The sequence below is a fragment of the Lytechinus pictus genome, chromosome 15 (genome assembly GCF_037042905.1).
Source record: "Lytechinus pictus isolate F3 Inbred chromosome 15, Lp3.0, whole genome shotgun sequence".
NCBI lineage: Eukaryota > Metazoa > Echinodermata > Echinoidea > Temnopleuroida > Toxopneustidae > Lytechinus > Lytechinus pictus.
Genome location: NC_087259.1, coordinates 2,569,533 through 2,592,397, shown reverse-complemented (window position 1 = coordinate 2,592,397; position 22,865 = coordinate 2,569,533). Strand labels below are relative to the sequence as shown.

General features: G+C 35.8%; 1 protein-coding gene across 4 annotated transcripts; it reads right to left on the bottom strand.

Moving 5' to 3' along the window:
* Positions 1-1,784: 1,784 nt before the first annotated feature.
* On the bottom strand, positions 1,785-21,037 carry LOC129278174 (LIM/homeobox protein Lhx4-like). 4 transcript variants are annotated; one of them, XM_054914386.2, is made up of 7 exons: positions 20,543-21,016; positions 15,712-15,886; positions 13,433-13,635; positions 9,532-9,567; positions 5,571-5,728; positions 3,501-3,711; positions 1,785-2,969 (listed from the first exon to the last, which is right to left on the bottom strand). In XM_054914386.2, the coding sequence occupies exons 1-7, from the start codon at positions 20,625-20,627 to the stop codon at positions 2,482-2,484; spliced, it is 1,356 nt and encodes a 451-aa protein (XP_054770361.2). In that variant the 5' UTR covers positions 20,628-21,016; the 3' UTR covers positions 1,785-2,481. The 4 variants fall into 4 exon arrangements, with proteins under 4 accessions (XP_054770361.2, XP_054770362.2, XP_063966481.1 ...); XM_054914387.2 differs by having other exon boundaries at positions 3,522-3,711; positions 20,543-20,795; XM_064110411.1 differs by lacking the exon at positions 9,532-9,567 and having other exon boundaries at positions 20,543-21,037.
* Between the last annotated feature and the right edge of the window lie 1,828 nt (positions 21,038-22,865).

Here is a 22,865-nt window from a genome sequence, read left to right as displayed (position 1 = left end):
GTATTTTATGGCGACTATAACTGAGGAAGTCCAAGAAAAAAAATCAATGAGTTATGAAATGATCCATGGTACGTTCGCTATGTCAGTGTATATAGTAAATTATCCCTTGGCACTTGAAGCCCTCGGTTAGAAATTACCCTAAAAAGACACCGAAACCGAATTAATATACGTCTTCGAGGCGATTAATATTTAAGAAGGTTTTGAAAATCATCTGCCATAAAATCAAGATAGAATAAAGTTCCAACATTGCCTGAATAAGAAAGAAATATATATATTCTTTATGGGTTGATAGGCCAATCAAAATTCGGCATTTCTGTAAAATTGTTAAGTCATCTTGCCAACATAAATTCCTGCAATAAACAATATAGACCTATTCGAAATCATTTCGTTACAAATCATTAAACTTGAATGTTATTGTGCTTGCCGAACACGATTGCAGATCTAGATTTTTTGCTGATAATTTCTAGACCGTACAAAACAACGATAAAGATGTACAAATAATGTTCAAATCATGACACTTCTGAGGAGTATCCAATTGCGAAGTATTGCACGTGTTTCTCTGGGAAGCGTTTCATGAAAAATGTTGTCATTGATTTTTCACTGACTTTTTTCACATCAGCCAATCAGAGGCAAAGATTTTCAGTAGCTTATAACAATTGTCAGTGAAAATCACTGACATAATTGTTCATGAAATGCCCCGTGGAATGTTTCAAGATCCTGACGTTCCTCAAGCAAACAATGGACATGTTTGACGAATAAAGTACATGTGGACAACGACTTCTATCGAAAATCAAATTGTGTGGAATGGATTTGCTGCTATTGCAATTAAACGAAATACAGGTTTAAAAATATGGAACGATCTACTTTCATTAAGTACTGTCATTAGTGACTACTGCACAAGTCCTGAATTTTCAATATATTGTAAACCAAATAATTTGAACCGAATTAAACATTGTGATTGCACTAATTGCTATGATGTCTTACCATCATGCTAAAAAAATGCGATATTGAAATGTAATGTACTCTTTCAACTGATATGGAATGAAAACTGGGTGAATTCTCGCCGTTTTCGATTTCCTAAATGGTCACTTGTTTTGGTAGTGAGTTTTGTTGATTTGTTTTGAATTGGAACTGTCTTCCATGAATATCAACACAAAGTGAAACCTCCTGACATAGACTCATGTGCTTTATGATAGCCTTGATACACACCTTATCATAAAACAATGGGAAATATATTTTCAGTTTTTAGCGAAAATGTGATGATGATCATTTTCAATTGTTCGAAAATATTAATTTTGGGAGGCATTCTGAATCTTGTTGCTTCTTCTCGGATTATATTGTTTTATGAATGTTGTAAAGCGTAACAGACGGTTCTTAATTATTCTGAATTATTCTAATGGGTGTGAATCATAAGACTAGATGACCAAAATATTGCATCCTGGGTAATGTGCCAGAGTAGTTTAGGTCCCGAGGTAATGCTCTTCAAAACTAATATGGCATATGTTGACTTTGTACGGTATGTGAAAAGATAGTTATAATTTAATATGTTTACTTTATTTTGTTTAAAATTCGGGGCGTTACTCATATCCCCCAACAAAACTAGAAGTCTGCATAGTTAAGCATAAAGATACATGACTGTGGCTCGTGAATTGACCTTGATAACAGATGTTCTGTGGTACATTCTTAATATACTGAAGAATAATTTGAAATATCAGGTTACAATTAACAACGCCAAGTTATATTATGAATTAAAAGAAACTGCTATATAATATCTTTATTTAAAAAAAAATCAGAACCTGGCATAATGAGAACAATGCCCGTATTTGTCGAAATTTGTATAGCACATATTGCATAGCCCCGTGATTGTATAATGCTTCTTGGAAAAAGAAAAATTGCACAGTTTTGAAAAACGACTTTACAATAGAAATGAGTTGATTTATACATTCTGAATGAATTGCATAGCACGGCAAGTAATAATGGTCAATATTAACTGGGATTACATTTTGTTAGACTCAAGGAGGAGATGACCACATTTTGTCCAACTCAATTGCAAATATAGTGAAATAGATTAGTCAAAACATAATCCATACATAACAAACACATGGCAAACTGAAGTTGATGGCATTGCAAAACATCACATCACAAGAAAATCATTTACTTAAAATTATATATTTTATGTGATTAATTCATTGACAAATTGCACGCTATATGATACAATGTTTGATAACAATATTAACCGACAGTCGTCACCATCGATCATAAGAGCCTACTAGACATAATCAACAAATTGTTTCCGCCGCCATTCTTGCAAAGTCCATGCAGCTATTATGTAAAGTCCATCAGAGCTCAATCATCCATAATAAGAGTGTGGTCATTTTGCATATCATGCATATTCATTCCTTCAGCATCCACTTGCTTAGAGTTCATTCACGCTCGTCTTGAAGCGCGTCCAGTCGTTCACAGAGTGTGGATACCGTTCTTTTAATACTGATGTGGGAGCGGATGAGGGTGGGGGTGAGGATGAGACTGTGGATGAGGGTGGGGATGATGCTCTAACCAAGGACCGGGGTGGGGGTGGGGGTGGGGGAACTCCTCGTGAAAACTTCCTGGTGGTGGTGGAGGGGTCACCACGCCCATATCACCTCCTGGGTTGACGACGGCACGCATAGCCTCTCCCAAGCCATGGCTGGCGGCGCTCATGATCCCCGGGATGCCGGCGGCTTCGGAGAAGGGAATTCCCGGCATACCAATGCCGTTGGTGAGGTGATTCGGGGAAAGTTGAACGGGTAGGGTTGGAGAGGGGTTGTTAACAGGGTAACCACCGGACACTGAAGGGGCGGTTGGTGGGGGAGAGAGAAACGATTCGCAGTGATTCATGTACGGGCTAGAGACGGGTACGCCGGGCGGTCCATGCTGATGTCTTTCGTTCGGAAACGGGGTTCCATGATCAGGCATGCTTGGTGAGTGTTCTGTTACAATTAAAACAGAGACATAGAACGTCATTATTGTCATTGTTAACTATAATTTTTGCTTCAATTTATTCACAGTGATGTATTCTAAGGAAACGAAACACATCTTGAAATCATCAACTTTCCAATTTCCATTAAAAACAATAGTTCGACGTGTCTGAAGTAATATTTTATCGCTGCCGTTGTGTTCTGATACACTTAATAATCAAATTTAACACAAATAAGACAAACATGACAAAAGCAATCATAATACTACTGAGACTTTAATTCATCTGTTTTGCAAAAAAAAAACTGTGGTATCAAAAAGATATTCGAATTAAAAACGATGGCTTCTATACAAAAAGTGACATAATGTACAAAATGTTCTGTAAATTGATAAATGCTGTAAATATTAACGAAAAATACATGACTGAAATGCACGAGCTGAACATTATAACTTCTTTCTATTTTATATTTTTTTCTATGGGGGTGGGGTGAAATGAAAGTTTGAATATTCGGGGCTCCTCCTCTCAACCCGTCTACCTCCCTCACCATCTTCAAAAGCCAGCTCACCGTCAAAGACGGTTGTATCGTCCAGATCGGATGGTTCCAGCTTGACCGGTGACGCAAGAGGTTCAGGACCACTGGCCGGACTACTCGCCTCGTTGACCCTTTTGATGTTCCGGAAGTAGTGACCCCATCGCTGGCGGTTGGCGTCTTTCTTGAGCCGTTTCTCCTTCGCCCGACGGTTTTGGAACCAGACCTGTGTGATTGCAAAAAGAGCGATGATGATTGGTCAGTAAGATGATAGCAACATTGATGGCATGAATGCTTTTTAATGTATCGTTGACTGGATTGATATTTTATTTGTTTATCTTTTTTTTTTCTTCTTTTTTTAAAGAGTATTCCTTTAGGTCTTGCTCCGTTATGTTTGGTCATTGTTATACCAGCAATACCGACTCCAGACCGAGCAATCATGTTATTACAAATAACAATCTATCGATCGGTTTAGAGATTATTTGGTTTGCATGGTTCGTGCGAATGTGGGATAAAAGACGGGTATTTTGGTCGGGTATGAATAAAAATAAAATAATACTGCAAACTTTGATATTTAATTGACAATGAGACGTTCCCCTTATTGCGTTGAAAGAAACCCTTTTTGAAACCATACAATATATAGACGTTTCCCCAACCATCCAATGAAAATTGATTGCAAAATGTCATGCGTGCTGTCTTTGGCTTGTAAGTCTTCAGTATGGAGAACAAGATATCTATAGATAACTTAAAGGAGAATGAAACCCTTGAAACCAGCTGAATCCATATCAAAGAGAAAAATCAAAGAAACATATTGTTGAAAGTTTGAGGAAGATTGAATGAATAATAAGAAAGTTATGAGCATTTGAAAATTGAGATCACTAATGCCATGTAGATCCTCCCATTGGCAATGCAACCAAGATCTGTGATGTCACACACGTACAACTCCCTCATTACTTTAGTACTTATTTCACTTATATTCTCACTTTTATAGAGTCTATCACAAGGTGAGGTGTTCTCTTTATGAGAGGACAATTACAGAGGTTTCACAACATTATATCAATTATGAATCGTTTGTCATATGATTAGAATGAGCAAAAAGAGATGTTTTGGGGTACATTTTCAGTGTCCAAAAGGAGAGAGTTGTCCAGTTTTGGACACTGAAAATATACCCCAAAACATTTCTTTTTGCTAATTCTAATCATATGACAAACGATTCATCAATGATATAATGTTGTGAAACCTCTGTAATTGTCCTCTCATAAAGAGGACACCTCACCTTGTGATAGACTCTATAAAAGTGAGAATATAAGTGAAATAAGTACTAAAGTAATGAGGGAGTTGTACGTGTGTGACATCACAGATCTTGGTCGCATTGCCAATGGGAGGATCTACATGGCATTAGTGATCTCAATATTCAAATGCTCATAACTTTCTTATTATTCATTCAATCTTCCTCAAACTTTCAACAATATGTTTCTTTGATTTTTCTCTTTTATATGGATTCAGCTGGTTTCAAGGGAAAAACTTGAATTGGATTTTGTTAATGAATTTCGTCAAGAATTAAGTCTTCCACTTAATTAACTGGTAGACGGCAAATCGTCATCTGGCCTGTATATAGGTCTTCACATCGACGAAGATGACTAACTTGATGCAAAATCTTTTTCTTCTTCTCCTCTTCCTTCTTTTTTTCTCCGTTTTTCTCATTAAGATAAATAATAAATGAACGGAAATTTCAGCATTTATGGCTTTGAGGTAATCGGGGAAAACGAAGATGCTGACCAACTAGACGTAAATCAATGCTTCAGAATGAAAACCAATTCTAAGCAAAGATGAAATGCACCGTGTACAACCAAAGTCCTCTTTCCGTGTTTTCCTTATTTACAGATCAAAGTCTTCCTTCATTTTTAGACGCTTTATACTATAGCTTCCACCCATTCGGAAAAAGATCTCATCCGGCTGTGAACATTAGACACGCAACGGAGTAACAGATAAAACAAAAAAATAAAAATGTCTGATTATCCGACACGGAACTAGGCTCAATGCCTCGACCTTTGGAAGGTAAAGGTGACTTTCTCCTCGACCTACCTGGACAACTCTCATATCGAGGCCAGTTTCTTGAGCGAGTTGTTCTCGTACGTGTCTCGCTGGCTTAGGACTGTTCGAGTAGGCTGTCTTCAAGGTCTCCAGTTGTTTGGCTGTGATTGTCGTTCGGGGGCGCTTGTTGCTATTATCCATCTCGAGTTCTAAATCAATGAGAAGCAAAGAAGAGTATGGAAAGGAACTTGTAAGGAGATCGGTTTTGAAAAATATCAATCGAAAACTGTGTTTTGGTGTGGATTATTTATGCTATCCACTATAACAAAAAAAATATATTTATTTCAAACATCGGTATATTATAGGCCATGTTCTGAGTTCCCTCAAAATTAATCGACACGGCTGACGTTGTCGTTAATCCAGATATTTACAAAAGAAGACAAGAATGATCTGTTCCATTTTTAATAGAATAACTCTCACATTACTGCAATATGGCCAACATGCAGGGTTCGACCATTAGGGGGTTCGTTTCCACCACGCACGACGCATCAAGAACATAGAAAATCTATCGCCAAAGCCCTTCACGACAATAAAGAGTCTTTGTCGAAAATCGATGATACAATACATCAGTGTCGTCCTAGACTCTGGATAAATGATATATTTGCAATTTTCGTCAGCTTTCAATCTTAGGACGATCTGCTGTCCCGGTTCACCTATTTTCGACAAAGACCTCTCAGCTATTCATTGTCATTTGACGGGCATTTTCAATAGATTTACTACGTTCTAGAATACGTCCCCGTTTCAACTGCAAAAAATCCTATTGGTACAATTTTATAATCTGATGCAGAGAGAGCATAATTTATATTATGTGCCAAAAAAAGATTAGACCCCCGGGACTCATATGCCATTGTGAAGAGATAACTAAGCAATCGTAACCATGGCCATTAGGGATGAAGGAGGATGACGGGATAATGTCATATTATCATTCCATGCGGTTTGATGGCAGAAATATTAATAGGGATGATGTCGTATAGTATGGTGGTTCGAGTCAATAGCCCGTGAAAAAAAAAGATCATCAAGTTGTATACGGACTTGGTGAAATTCGCCGAGCTTGCCAGAACTTTAGAGGATAGGTGGTCGGGGTATAGGAAAATGAAAGGGAGAGGAGTGGGAGAGAAGAGGCGAAGGTATGAGATGTATGATGCTGAGAAGAAAGAGAGAGAGAGAGAGGGAGGGGAGGAGAGAAAGGGAGAGGGAGAGATGGGGAGAAATGGCGGATAATAGATGTATTAATCATTGAGTTGGGTAATGCATGCCGACGAGAGAGAGAGAGGAACAAAATAATGCAAAAGCCGTTTCGCTTGGCGGCGGACGCACATATTTTTCAATAAATTATATTCACATGATTTTGTAATAGCCCCAGGTACCCAACATTGAATAGAATAGCGTATCAACCATCAGTACACCAGCAAAAAAGATGGAAAGAGTGCGGTGAGCCCGGGAAAATGGACATAATGGGTATATGAAAATGTATGAACCACAAATAACATTGTCCTGAAACGGGGGTGGGGATGACGGAATGGCTTTTGAAAATGATCACGTCATTTTATTCTATTCCGTCGAGAGAAGGAGACAAGATAGAAGAGTAATCATCACCATCAGATGAAAAAATCCTGGCACATTTTCATAGAAAGTCGGGGATATACTGTATTGATGATCTGAGATGCGAGCGTAGAAGTAAGCTTGAGAGGACTATAATCATTAGTATTTTATCGGGGTGCATTTTAGCCGATGAATATTTAATGGTGGCAATATGAGGGGAAAGGAATACGGCAGTCATCATTTTTTTTTAAGTACTGCACGCGGAAGAGAGTAGGTGCAACCTGTTACACTTTCATCGTCAAAACAGTAGCTACAAGTCTTTTTATATACATTCTGTACTTAAAAAGGAATTCATTGTTAGTGTTTGTGTTTTACTTTACCGCATGGAAAATATCATGGAGCTAGCTAGCTCCATGGTGAAAGAATCGAATATATATAATATTTAACAAGAATATGTAAAAAGGTATTGTAGGCTTGTAATACAAGGGTTGAACATGAAATAAGGGAGAAATGAACATATTGATCAAACGATCAAACAAACTTGGAAACAATCCTAACACCATCAGATAATAAAATAAAGTGAAAGACAACATATAAGATTTTGAAATAAAAGAAACAAAGTCTATCAAATATACACAAACAAAATGCAATCAAACAGCGAGAGACAGAAACACATTAAAGTTTAAAAAAAAAAAAACCGTTAGGCTATTTATTTGTTATACTTTACTTTGAGAATTAGTTTAAAAAATCAGGTTGGTTTTTTAAACAAAATTTACGCGGATGCAGACATTTCTGATCAATTGATTAAAATTTCATTGTAATTGTTGTGGCTGTTTATGTATTATTGCTCTTCGTTTGACTTTGAATCAACATTGTGCTTTAATTCAATTCAATTCAATTCTTTATTCCATTTCTCCATAAAAATAATCATATTAGTTTTATATATATATATATATATAAATTTTTTATTTTTAGTTTTACATATTTTCATTTAAAAAGTAAAGCGCAGATCCAAAATTACCTGACGCATTTGAAATTAGGTATGGTAAGATAATATTTTTACAATCACTGAATACTACTATAATCATATACATGAAGAATGCTCGAAATCTGTGAAGCAGTATGTTGCAATTAAGAAGAATGAAATTCAGTATGATAAACTGTGCTTTTACAATATAATCCCTTAATTTAATCGACACGTTTGTTTCCTTCGTAGATCAGGTAAATATGAATGCTAGTTCAGCAAAATCATGATAATAATGGCCACCCTATAGTCCAACGCATATCTTTTCTCGCTGGAGAGTAAAACATGATAATCACATGATGTTACGACTCATTAATTTCGTCGCAACAATATTCTAATGGCACTTGATTAGGGAATGATCAACGAAAATCGCTTCAATTACTATTAGTTCAATTAGCTTTCTAGCTATTATTAGCTCCATGAGAGTGATGCACGCTTTACATGAATTTCCCACGATTATCTTCATCAATATTGACCCCATATTAGGTACCCCCAACCAACTCCCGTTAGTTTATATCACGTTTCGTTGGGAATTTTTCCGGGAATTGAAATTGATGTTCATCATTTCAATTATTTGTTCTTTGATTAAAAGTTGTTCTTGGAATAAAACTAACAATACATGTACATAGAGTAGTCGTTTTTTCCATGTCATTTGCGCAATAGAAATAACTACCAAATTATTACGGAACACATCAATACATCAAAAGTTCGCAAAATATTGGGATCCGAAGAGGACAAACAAATATAGTTTGTGCTTCATTCTTAAGGTCTGAATGCCCGGATTCGAACCCATGACCCGGGAAGGCGAATGCTTTATCCAGCTGAGCCAACATACTATGCATGGGCGCGTCGTGGTCTAGCGGTTCTGACTCTCGCCTTTCAAACAGAGGATCGTAAGTTCGAATCCTACTTTCAGCTAGAAATTTATCCACACTGTGCTGCACTCGACCCAGGTGAGGTGAATGGGTACCCGACAGGATTAAATCCTTGAATGCACGAGCGCTGAAAGGCAGCTCGAGCTAAAACCGGGGTAGTAATAATGATAACAATGCGCCTCGGAATAGATTGTTTCTAGATAGATGGCGCTATTATTATTACTATTTTTATATTCAAGTCCCCCGAAATTTTTATTATCTCACAATGTAACGATGGAGAATGATCTCTCGATTATTTTTTTTTTTTGGTGTACTTATATGATTTTGTTCTTAATAAAAGAAAAACATCTGTTGTTTAATTATTTAATCTAAGCACTTGAATTTTAGCACACTATGCGATATGGGTATTTCGAAGTAGGGAATATATAGACATGGAGGTAACACATTCATATTAAAATTGTTAATTAATATATATGTCTTTCTTTTTTGAAATTTTGAATTTGTTAAATACCTTGACTGAGATGCACTTGTGGATCTCGGCAAATCCCTACGAGATAAAATACAGATAAAAAAAACAAAACGTTATTTTTCTTTATAAAGTCTAGCCAGAGACAATTTATGCATCACGTCGGTGCTCAGTGCATGCTCTCAGGCCAAAAAAAAAAGGGGGGGTATAATTGAGAAACATTTATATATTTAAACAAATACATAATCATATTTTCTTTATTATTATCAAGGGAATTTTTGGTTACCGCCAAAAAAGAACACATTATTACGATGAGTTTTGAGGTGAAGATATTTTCTAGATGAAGACACCGTGTCAATTAGTTAATTCATTTATCCCTATTCTATTCTATTACTTAGAGGTAATAAAATTCTTATTTGATATTTATGTGGGAAAATTGGCCAGTTTCGTTGGAAATGTGGTGATTGAGACGAAACGATGGGCCAGGCGCCCGTTACTATACCCATGATACCCGTTAATATATTGACGTGGGAAAATTGAGTAATTTTCTCGAAATAAAACCAGTAAGACATATGTCACAATTTCTCAGGGAGGGTGATGACGGGGGCATCGTATTGGAACGAATGGACTAATAAGGTAACCCAGTAAACCGGGATTATTTGACAGAATGGTGACGGACGGTGGTGCGGTATTTGAGTCGTCATCAGCGAGATCATGCATCATAGAAAACCAAAAAAAACACGGAAAATCACAAATGACCATCACATGTCGCTTTGCGTTGTTGATAGCATTAAAGGACACGCTACGATACGCATGTTTAACGATGGAAAGAAATATGATTACAAAAACAACAATATCGACAGTCAACCGCAGCATGTTTCCATGGTAACGGGGTTTTAGTAGGATTCCTGACTTTGGGAATGACGCATGAATCGCTCTCAATCCCCTTCTCCATCGCAGTGATACGAGTTCTGTCTCGTTCGAGACTTGATTTATTTTCCTTCAATAAGTTTACATTTTCAAGATTCCGTCGACTTTTCACTTAGTAACAAACATTTTGAAATTATAAACTGTTCATTTAATGTATATCGTAACCAGTGTTTCAGACCTTTTCAACGCGGTAAACTGGCCGTCTTCCTTCAGAAAAAAAATTAGAAAAGAAAAAATTCATACTTCTTTCAATCATTATTTTGAGGGAAGCAAGAGATCATTCTTGTATCTATCATTCAAGCGATTAACATAACTTAATAGAGAGGTGCTATCCATCTAAAACAAATCTTCTTCAAAAAGCAGAGACAAAACAAACGCCTAATAACATGAAACATCTCTTCAAAACGAGTAAAAAATAGTAAGGTATCATGAAACCAAGTCAGATGGAAATAAATGAAAATTTCCCACGAAATTACGCAACTCCGCGCTGAGACGCCATCCCTAAATACTCGCTCTTTAATGAAATCAACATAAAGCACCTTTTTTCGTAGGGTGTTTAACTTCGATTTCAGCGCACGGCTGTTAATGGCGATTTGCTATGAAACCTTACAAGAGCATCTCTGGTTTTTCTGGGATGAGAGTTATTGTAATTAGAAGCAATTTGTCAACATACTCTGCTTTACAAGATTATCATGTAATTTTGACAGCAGAAGAACATAAAATTGCCCCAAATCGCTCATATTGTTTGCATTTTTCGTTTGCTGGAGTTTTTTTTTTTTGGGGGGGGATGTTTTTAGCTGTTTTAAGATGTATATTGATCGTTTTATGTGACATCATTTTGTTTCTTTCTTTCATAAGACAATGCTGCTTTCTCGTTTAAGAAAAGGATCAAGTTCATAAAAGACAAAGGAGGTTGTATAAAGGAGGATTTCTTATTACATTAAAAATACATGAAAATTGTTATGTTATGTTTATATTTCACTGTAAAACTTGAATATATTCACTTTAATCAATTTATGAAATCGAAAATACAAGCATTTCTTTTCAATTGTCAAATTAAGTGCCTGCAAAACGTTGAATCAAATCACGTTTGTATCTAAAGATAAAGATGAAAAATGTATTTGAAAAAATATCTTATTTGAGGACTGATGTCACCCGTACTAAGCGAGAAATGTAATCAACCAGAAAATACAGAGTCGTCGGGGATTAATATAGTAACCTTAATTAAAATGGACTTAATCCTACTTTGTATCGGCTGCAAGTTCGCTGATCTGATTTATGACAGATAATGTGCATTTATAATTATCTGAATGACAGCTTTAAACACTTGAAGGTTTTCACTATCCGCTAGAATGGTTCCATGTTCATAAAAAATTATACGAAGTTGTGTTCCATAACACCATTCTGGAAGAATTAATCTTATCTTATATATCGCATATTACTCAAAAGGTAACTTGAGATACGGCAAAGTTTCACAGAACTGACAGAAGTCAACCAAATATTGACTGTATGATAGTTTCGATAACTGATTGATTGATTGATATGATTGATTGATTGATTGATTGATTGATTGATTGATTGATTGATTGATTGATTGATTGATTGATTGATTGATTGATTGATTGATTGATTAGTTGATTGCTTTGTTGGTTGTTTGATAATTTGAAAGATTAATGATTTGATTTGATTTGACTAAAACATATCCATCAATAATTGATTGATTGATTGATTGATTGATTGATTGATTCAGACTTTTTATCAATGTAATGGTTGATTGATTGATTGACTGACTGACTGCCTGACTATTGATTGATTGATTGATTGATTGATTGATGGATGGATTGCTTGTTTGATTGATCATTGATTGATTGATTGATTGACTAATTGATAGAATGATATATTAATTGATTTATTAATTGATTAATTTATTTTCATTGATTGACTGACTGATTCAACATTGATTGATACGACTAGAAAGCTTTCTTTTTCATAGTCCATGCAAAATAATCAACTAAAAATATAAATCACCATAACATATCCTTTTCTGCCATTTTTTTTTTAATATGCATGATAAAGGCAAACTATGATAATTATGTTCTCTTTTAAAATCAAGCAGCTTTTCATGTTGAAAAAAGTGGACATTACTGCTATCATTTCGTCATCATCAGACTTCTCTTCAGTAGTTTGTCTCATGTTACATTAACATTCACATCAAAACCACACGCCACACATGATAATTCTAATTGGTACTTTCGATAGCAAATGACATGTATAGGACTTGTATTTACAAATCTTTGATTTCTTATCAATGGGGATCGCATTATTCTTGAAATGATTTGAACAGAAACCAATTTTGTTTCATTTGACAGGCACACTCGGACAAACAGATGATTGTGAAAAACTCATTTGAAATGAAAAATAAAGGGCCCTTGTTTGTTACTTAATGTTCCTATATCTATTTATGAGTAAGGACTAGCTAATTATCGTACAACCAATAATATTAATGTTTTCGGAGAAACAGGCAAGTGAGGCAACACTGGCAGCCGTTTAGTTCAAATTAAAAAAAATTTGATAAACAGAAATAGTTCATTTTCTAGAGGATAGAAAGCTAATGCTCTTGTTAAATATTTACTTATGATACATTTCGTTTTCATCTGTATGAATGTGTATTGTATTTAATATTTATTTATAATGTTTACTTTATATTTTGTTATATTTCTATTTGTACATGTAAACTTTCACTCATTTCAGTCTTTGACTGCTTGTGATTGTATTTTGATAGTTTTTATTGCAATAAAATCCAATATAAACAGTCATACCAATGAATCTGACTCTTTTTAAACCGATCGATAGAACAATTACGTCATTGAAAATAACGTAATAGATTTGGTCGGCCTGGAGTCGGCTACGTTGGTGTGACGTGTGCATCATTGTTGCCAATAAGAGCAAAGAAAACAGAAATATATTTCAAACTGCTATCGGCATGATTGGATTAATTTCATTTCATGTTCTTTACCTCTTGCTTTAGCCGCCTCGTAGTCTTGTTTGCAAACTAGTTTGTTATCAGTCATGAGGAAGAATTCGTCTCCGGTAGAAAGTTGTCGTGTGCAGATGATACAACAGAAGCAATGGAGGTGGTAGACGTTGTCGAGAGCTCTTCGGACGATCTCAGTCGGGGCGATGCCCTTCTCACACGAGGAGCACTTGGTGCCGAATCGCCTATATGACGTAAGTGGTGATGATGTCGGGAGGGGGTATGATGGCAGAGGAAAATGAAGAGGAGAAGGAGGACATGGGCAAAGGTAATGCAGAGGGTTAGACAAGAGAGGGAAAGGTTGAAGATGTTTCCCGAAGATGAGAAAGATAAGAAGATGAGGAGGAGAGTGAAAAAAGGAAGATAATGGAGAATGTAATTATAGGGAAGGAAGTATAAGAGGAAAATAATAAATAAAGTCAAATTAAGGGGACGCGAGGTGACGTGAAAAATATTAAAGAAAAAATAAGGTGAAGGGAGAAGAAGATACATTAAGGAGGGGGCAATTAAGGTGGCGAACAAAAGGGAGTAGACAACATCGATGAAATATAATGAAAATTTGAAAGTAAGAGAAGAAATGTTATGAGATGGAATATGAGAATGAGAGAGATAAAGTTGGAGGAGTGGTTTAAGAAGTTTGGAAGGTGAGGTGGGAAAGACAAGGGGGGTTAGGTAGATTAAGATAAGGAGCATTGCGATTTTTTGGAAATAAGTAGTGGAGGAAGATGAGGAGGAGAAAGGGTTGAGATGAGTAGGATTAAGTACAAAGAGAAAGGGATGAAAGCAGATATGGAATGAGAGAAAGGGTCAAAAGAGAAAACGAAAGTTTATTTGTTAAAAGTGCATTACTAGTACAATCAATATTGCAAACAGATAATTCATATCTTGCTACTTTCTTTAGTAAGAATTCATAGCACCTTCAAAAGGTAAACAACCTCCAAATGCCAATGTACACGCGAATATCAGAAATGGCGCCAACGCAATCTGTTTTGGCGCCGCGACTCGGCACGACCGGGGCACAGTTAAGCGCTATCCGTAGGGCGATAGATAGTGAAAGGATAAGCTCAATTTCGCACCCTTTTGCATTCCACTGCGGGCTACATGATGTAAATTTCATTTCGCGCGCCGAAACACCTTGCATGTGTCTACTTGTGTTGGGTGCTTGGGGTTCGAAAGGGCTTATATATCTGGAAGCGATGTCGAAAGGGGAAGATGCGCTGTAACACCACTCGGTGAGTGAACCTTGCTCCGTCTGGTCTGTCAAATCACGCTTAACCCTTTCACAACTGCTGCTAGTGCAATCAGAGTAAGAAATGGGAGTCGGTGGGGTACAAGAATCAGCGGCCAATACCCGAGCATTTCTTCACCCCCGGCCATTGGCCTACCTCATCAGAGCGGATGTTGGGAGGGTGTCCGCGGCGGTGTCAACCCTACCCTAAGGGGGTGTGGCATGATCATGGTATTTCATGAAGAGAAAAGCTGCTTTAAAGTGACTCTTTAGGGCGTCGTCCTAATTCACATGACGCGAACAGTCATCCCCAAGGCTAAAATAAGCCTGATTAGTTTGGACCTCCGACCCCCCTCTCCCCCCCCCCCCATATCTATCTGTGTCGGTCTCCCTCGGATCTCTTTATTTGTCTTCTATGCCATCCAATTTTTACAGTAAAACATGATCAGATGAATTAATATGTTCAATAAATATTCTTTCGGTATCATCATCATTAATATACCACCACCATCACCAAAATATTATCATCATCATCATCATCATCATTACTTTACCACCATCACCAAAAATATATATTATCATCATCATTACCATACCACCACCACCATCACAAAATATATCATCATCAGCATCACCATCACTATCATCATCAAAATCATCATCACCCCCACCAACCACCACCAACAACACGACTATATATAAACATTGCCACCACCACAATAATCATTTTTACCACCATCATCACCATCACCCTCGTTATCACCATCATCATCATCATCATTATCGCCACCATCATCATCATCATCACCATCATCATCATCATCATCACCACCATCATCACCATCATCACCATCATCACCATCATCATCATCATCATCACCATCATCACCATCATCCTCATCATCATCATCACCACCACCACCACCAACACCACCAATACCACCACCTCCGCAATCACCGTCATCAGTAATGATGGTCATCATCAAAGCGAAAGAAATGCCCTATATTCCATTATCATCATCGACAGACTTACTTGAAAAAATCTTCCTTGCAGAAGACCCCACCGTCCCTGGAAAAGCACCGGTCAGTGAGCTGAGCGTTGCAGTCAACACACCGCAAACACTTTGCATGCCAGGCTCGATCAACCACTTTCAGTATAAACCTATCCAGAATGGGATGGTCGCATCCCGCACATAGAGAAATCGATTCTACAAAAAAAAAGGGGTGATGCAAAGAATAACGATTTTATTTGATTTTAATCAATATTATATGATTCCTTAAAAAAGGGTTATTACGATGACATGAATGACAAGTCAGACAGACTATAGGCTATACAGAGGGTCGTCTCCCTAGCAAAGGTATTCCGATTATATCACTTGGATAAGATAATTAATGTCAAAATGTAATTGCTTTGAAATAATAATAACAATAGAAATAATAATAATAATGATGATAATAATAATGATAACAACAACAAAAACAACAGCAATATTACTACTACTACTGCTAATAATGATAATAATAATAATAATAATAATAATACTTATAATAATAATAATGATAACAGCAATATAACAACAGCAATATTACTACTACTACTACTACTACTACTACTACTATTACTACTACTGCTGCTGCTGCTGCTAATAATAATAATAATACGTGTAATGATAATAATAATAATGATAATAATAATAATAATAACAATGATAATAAAAATAATGATAATAATAATAACAATGACAACAATCATCATCATCATCATTATCATAACATTTGTATAACCGCACTTTCTAAAGAGATACAGAGCGCATTACACACAGAGAGGAAAGGTAGTCAAAATGAAACAATACTATATTCATCATTCCATCCAAAAGATAATGCCTGAATAAAAATTGATCTATGTCATTATGATGATGATGGTAATGGTGACATTGAAACGTTCACATTTCAAGTGATACATGTGATATGATCAAGATAAACTAAGCAAGAAATCAATAACTATACCATAGAATTATCGACATTTAGATTTTAATAATAATAATAATAATAAAACATCACATTGATCATATGAGTCTAAATACATATGACTTCCTTTGAAAACAAACAGTCTCTCAATACAAATAGTGAATTTGGTATATTTAACTTTCATCAGAAAAAATAGCAGGTCGGTAAAGGGTTTGTAATAGACATTACAAATTATTCTTTTAAGTATCATAATACTAATACTACTATTAATGATAATAATAATTGACTTTTATTTAGCGACCTATACGACTGCTCAAAGCGCTTTACAATTATTATAACCCGGTCACTGGATTCATAGCTTAAATAATTAACCGGAAATAATATATTTTTAAACAAGTACGAACAGAATTTTTACCGGTTTTAATGGGGTTTTCCCCTCATACCATTTCATATTGATCAAAATTAAGAAATATTATAATGGTAATTTGAGATTATACCTCAACCAAATACATGAAATGAGATCGATATTAAAGAAAAGAAGCAACTTGACAAAAATGCACTTATCGACATTAAAATTGTAAACAGCATATACCTAATTATAGGATATTGATAGATACAAGCATCAGCATAAAATTGATTTAAACAATCCCTTCTAGATAATGGCTTATATTAATTAAATTCATAATATCATTTAGTTATAATGAAATAGAATATGTCTAGAATCATAAATGAATTAATTAGTAATGAAGAACGGTTTAACGCATGGTGATTATTAAATGCCTAGCATGATCAAATATCAAATATACTTGACACTTATGAAAATGAAAAAAGAAAATCGTCAAAATAAATTTGCTAATAAAACATGCTGAATAGAGTAGGATAGTAATGGTAATATAATTACCGATAAGGATTAGCATATTCTGTGATTCAAAAGTAGATAGAGTAATTAATTTGATAACATTGAAGCCAACCTGACTCGAAAAAAAGGCAGAAAGAAAAAAAATGACAGTACGCCACACCCGAAGAAAACCCAATACGAATCATGAAATTACTTAAGATTGTTTCGTATTCCTTCAATGAAAATTTCACAGTCTGTCCTAATATGTAACTTTCTTACCCTTTATAAATTTGTTATATCAAACCCTGGCTTGATTTTTTTTTTAAAGAGAGAGACTTTTTCGGCACGCACGCAAGCTTAATCATTCGTTCAAAATTAAGTGAATGTGTGTAAATATGGGTTTCAAATTTGTCGCTAATTTAATGATGAGAAAATCAATGAAGTAATTATGAAAACTTTGGCTATTGCAAACCGATAAAATAACCATTGAAGGGCGTTGCAAGTTTGCCTTTCTATCTTTCCACAAAACGAACGTGCCTAATAATATTTGAGCTATGCAAACTATCAACTGCTTTTATGTATTAACCGGCAAATCACGAATACGTTGGATTAAACAAAAATTTATTCAGACATAAAAATAATAAAGGAATAAAATCATAATCAGCAAATTTATGCATAAATTGTTTAACCGCAGTGAATGGATGATAAATAATCCCTTAAAGTTAAGTTTATCTTGGATGTAAACTACCGAATGATAGGGGATGGGGAAAATAAATTTTAGATTAAGACGAGTAAAAAAATAAGAAAACACAATAACAATCATAATTATGCACCTGAAATGTCGACAAGCTGCATAATGATATGTGTTTCGAAACCTTTCATAGTACATAACCTTACTTGAGTTGTGTGTATATTATATCTATCTAATTTAGTAATTGGTCGTCTAACTTAATTTCGTTAATGAAATTGCCCTTCTCTTCATTCCGTGGTAGGTATGCATGACACGGCACGCGAGTGGCCGACATCTAGACAACGGAACACAGACGTGACTCCAAGCCGGTTGTCATGGGTATGGGCTCACTCGCTTCCCGCTAGGTATTTTGCTAGGGTGCTGTCAAAAGCACGGTCTCTATTAAACCAATTCAAATGCATCGCGCTATTTTTTATTCTTTGAACGAATTATCAACAAAGACATGAAAATATCTTCATCTTTTTGGATGAATTTCCGAGAGGAATATCACATTGTGCACGAAATTTAAACATCTTTTCAAAATAACGCATGAAATGGCCTCAAAATATGCCGAGAATGTTGGCTAAATTAATGTGACTGCATTGTATAATTCATTTGACATTTACATTAATTAAAATCCCCAGGGTCATCTTTCGCTATATTTTACTTCACTTAATCTTTTCTGAATGTCATGTATTTATGATAAAGAGACACTCCTTATTCGTGTTATTCTTTTGATTGCTATATATAGAGGATCGATAAAGTCAAGATGTAACTTATTGGGCTTCCTTTTTTTTCAATGATGATAATCACATTTTTCATTTCATTTTCACTGGAAAATGGAACATCTTAAAAGTTTTTATGAATACATACAAAAATAATCTTGTCCTTGACAAAAATAAACTGGCTTGATTTTATTCGTTTGGCATGGTCCTTATAAGATCAGTTCATTTCGGCTATAAGATTTGTATAGGCCTCATTAATAATAAACGCAGTGAATTCAGATAAAATTATCAATAATTTTATAATATAGTAATACGATTGTAAAACAATGCATACTAATAATGATACTCCGTGTACGGCTACAAAACAAATAAATGATTTCATTTGAATAAGAACACAAAGAACATTTTAATGGTATGCTGTCGCTATATTAGGAGAATAAGTATTTAAACATTGAATAAAATAAAAGTTCATGTCAGTGTTTTCCTACTTTATAACTTTTTGGGCACATTGCATTTTAAAGCAAAATAAATCACTCGATGATTGGTAAAAGAAAGTAATTAAATAAACATTTTCATGTGAAATAATCAAGTAAAAAAATCGAAACACGTTAATCCATAAACAATACTAATGATCAAGAAATCAATCTAACGAGTACATTAATTAACCTACAAAATGACCATTAATGATGCTCTAAAGAAAAAAATTGATTCCCACCTTTATTTCAATAAGGTTTCATTATTATTTTGTAAGGATTTAAAGAGACAAACATGAATCTATATTCGTCCAATGAAAAAGGCAGTAAGGACAATCGGGACAAAACGTTTTTAACTTAAAATATTTTCTTGAAATACAGCGCGGTATGATTATAAAGTTGCTCCAAAATGAAGGAATTTGTAGCAATGCGGCATTCGGGGAGAAAATGAAGGATAATTACGTGCCGGGATCGACTGGAACGTGGGCAAATTCAATTGAAGAGGAAAGAAAATCGAATTATGATGGATATAGGAATTGGCTTAGAACGGGGGTAAATCTGATCAGTGTACGGTGAAGCGAGCTTGATGTGATTAAACTCTCCAAGAACGGATCTCCAGTTTCAACTCCTAACCAAGTTGGTGGGGGAGAGAAACGGGGGTTTCAAACAAAGATAGGAAGAAGAAAACTGGATAAAAGACGCATAATTTGGGCAAAATACGGCCTGAAAAGCTCGAGATGGAGCATTAAGAAGATGGGGAACTTAGATTCGTTCGCCTGGATAACAGCTTTACTGATGAGGCGAGCATGAGCTTTTGTGAAGTGAATTGGCAAGGGTTTAAAGAAAAGAAGAACCTTTAGTGGCCGGTTAAGGGTAGAAGACAAGAAAAAAAATCAAGGGGTTGCGGATTCTAGTCTGATTATAGGAAGAGCTTGAATTATATTGAGAGGTTCATGGTTAAATAGTTTTGATCAGAAATTGAGATGACAAGTTTGAAACGTCGGACGTTGGTAATTGGGGGGTTTCCTCGCTATACTAATTCATTACGGCTGGTAGACACAGGAGTATGTGATATTGACGAGAAAGCACAGACAATTAAGAAAATTAGTTTTTTTTTCTATCTCTCTTACTCTGTTCTTGGAATGAGTCGTTGTTCGCCTGTGGCATGTTTCGTTCAATCTGGAGAGGTCCTCCCATAAACAAATCCTGTTTCATGACACAATCTCCTCTGTGCACTTCTGGTGGTAAACTTAGCTTCTCGATTCCGCTCTCAACTTGGAAGAGATGATGATGATGGTGGTGGTGGTGGTGATGTGGCGACTGGATCAGAGCTCCAAGAGGCGAAGCCGGGTACGTCGTCTTAGCTTGAACGTAGCTGCCTGAGTGAATGAGATGAGGGTAATGTAGGTAAGATGCGATCCCAGCCTCACCAGTGGTCTCAATTTTTCATCTCGCTCTCTCTTTCACTCTCCCCTTGTTTGTACTTCTCTCACTCCTCACAGAGACACGTGCATGCTGGGGTTATCCCTTCGCAGTAAGCTATCCAACCGCACGATCTCTCCGCATCAGACAACGCAGCCACGTACGAAACACGCGAGGGCTTCAAAAGTCGTCCTGCCCCGCGCGAGTCAGCGGCCTCCGCACGCGACCATACACACGTCATTATCACTTTGGCTGCATTTCATTGGCTACGAGCGTGGGAGGGCGTGGTGTATTATCCAATCAGCAGTCGAGTTTTGCTCATGGCTCGTATTATTATGACTAGAGTAAATGCTCGCCTTTTTTGCATCTCTCCAACTGTCACTGGAAGCCTATTTCCCCCCTCTTTGGACGGGAGGGAGAAATGAATTACCGGAGTAATATTAAGGGACCAGTTACGAGAATTACGGAAATTAGGAACGATTTAAAACACCGTTTATGAGCTAGCATGACATCAATGAAACAAGTTAATACTGTAAAAACTGAACAAGCACCCCCTCGCCTTGCCCATGTACTTTAATTTGCCTTACTCTGAAATTTCATTGTTGAAAATATGACTTGAAAAATATTCTTTCTTAATCAATCAATCATTTACCAGACGAGTATCCTGGACGTTCTTCTGTATAAAATACTGTTATGGACCTTTGAATGGTTTTAGGCTGTAAAGATACATCTTTTATTTTTAATAAAACGTGAGGCGCCATACAAAGTAAAACAATGGTCAAGATGATATCAAATTTATGACAATTCTAAAGGTCACTTCATGCCAGAAAATATTGAAAACCACTTGTACCTATTTCATTGTAAGGCAATTATTTGTGTATAAGTTAGTTTGACAGAAAATACCCTGCCGCATGCATAAGATGCTACGTTCTCCCTTTATTGCTCAATCTAAGGAATGTAACTTACCATTTTCTTTCTTTATTTTAGGAAAGAGTACATTTTATGTAAATCATGAGTGGAGATCTCAAATTTCAGAACTCCCTTTTTACTCGACAAGAAAAACAGTCCGTTCTTGAATTCTTATCAAAATAATCTGAAAACATTTCTTCACAAATCTTGCAGAAGTTTTAACTAATTTTGCCCACTTTATTTCTTCAAACTTAAAACTGCTTAAAGGAGAATGAAACCTTTGAAACAAGATAGCTCGTGTGAAAACAGAAAAATCAAAGAAACAGATCAACGAAAGTTTGAGAAAAATCGGACAAACAATGAGAAAGTTATGAGCATTTGAATATTGCGATCACTAATGCTATGGAGATCCTCAAATTGGCAATGCGACAGAGATGTGTGATGTCACTTATGAACAACTCTCCCCATTGAATTAGTATATATTTCGCTTAAATTGCCTCTTTTATCACATCTATCAGTAGATCATGTGTTCTTTCTATAGGAGGGCATGTAATACAGAGTTTAAAAAAATACATCATGGATTAACAGTTTGTATCACCATAAGAAAGTGCAAAAAGGGACATTTTAGGGGTATTTTATAGTCCCTCACAGGGAAAGTTGTTCACATGTGACATCACACATCCTTGTCGCATTGCCAATGGGAGGATCTCCATAGCATTAGTGACTGCAATATTCAAATGAACATAACTTTCTCATTATTTGTCCGATTTTTCTCAAACTGTCTTTGTTCTTTTTCTTTGATTTTTCTGTTTCGAAACAAGCCTACTTATTCCAATGGTTTCATTCCCCTTTAAGATGTTTGTTTGCAACTTTGCATATCGGTCTTAATCACATGAATTACCTCACAAGACGATTAGCCTGTTTTTTACTTCTTTGTTTCCCCTTCTCCATTTTCGTCTTCATTATTATCTTTCTTCCAACAGCGTTAGCTTTCTTGACCCTGTTTTTTATTCATGTCCTTGTTCTTTTGTGTGTGTGTGTGTTTTTTGCTTTGATTCTAGGAAATCCTCTAATGCAATCTCAATTTTTCTTATTATTATACAAGCTATTTTATGTAGTGCC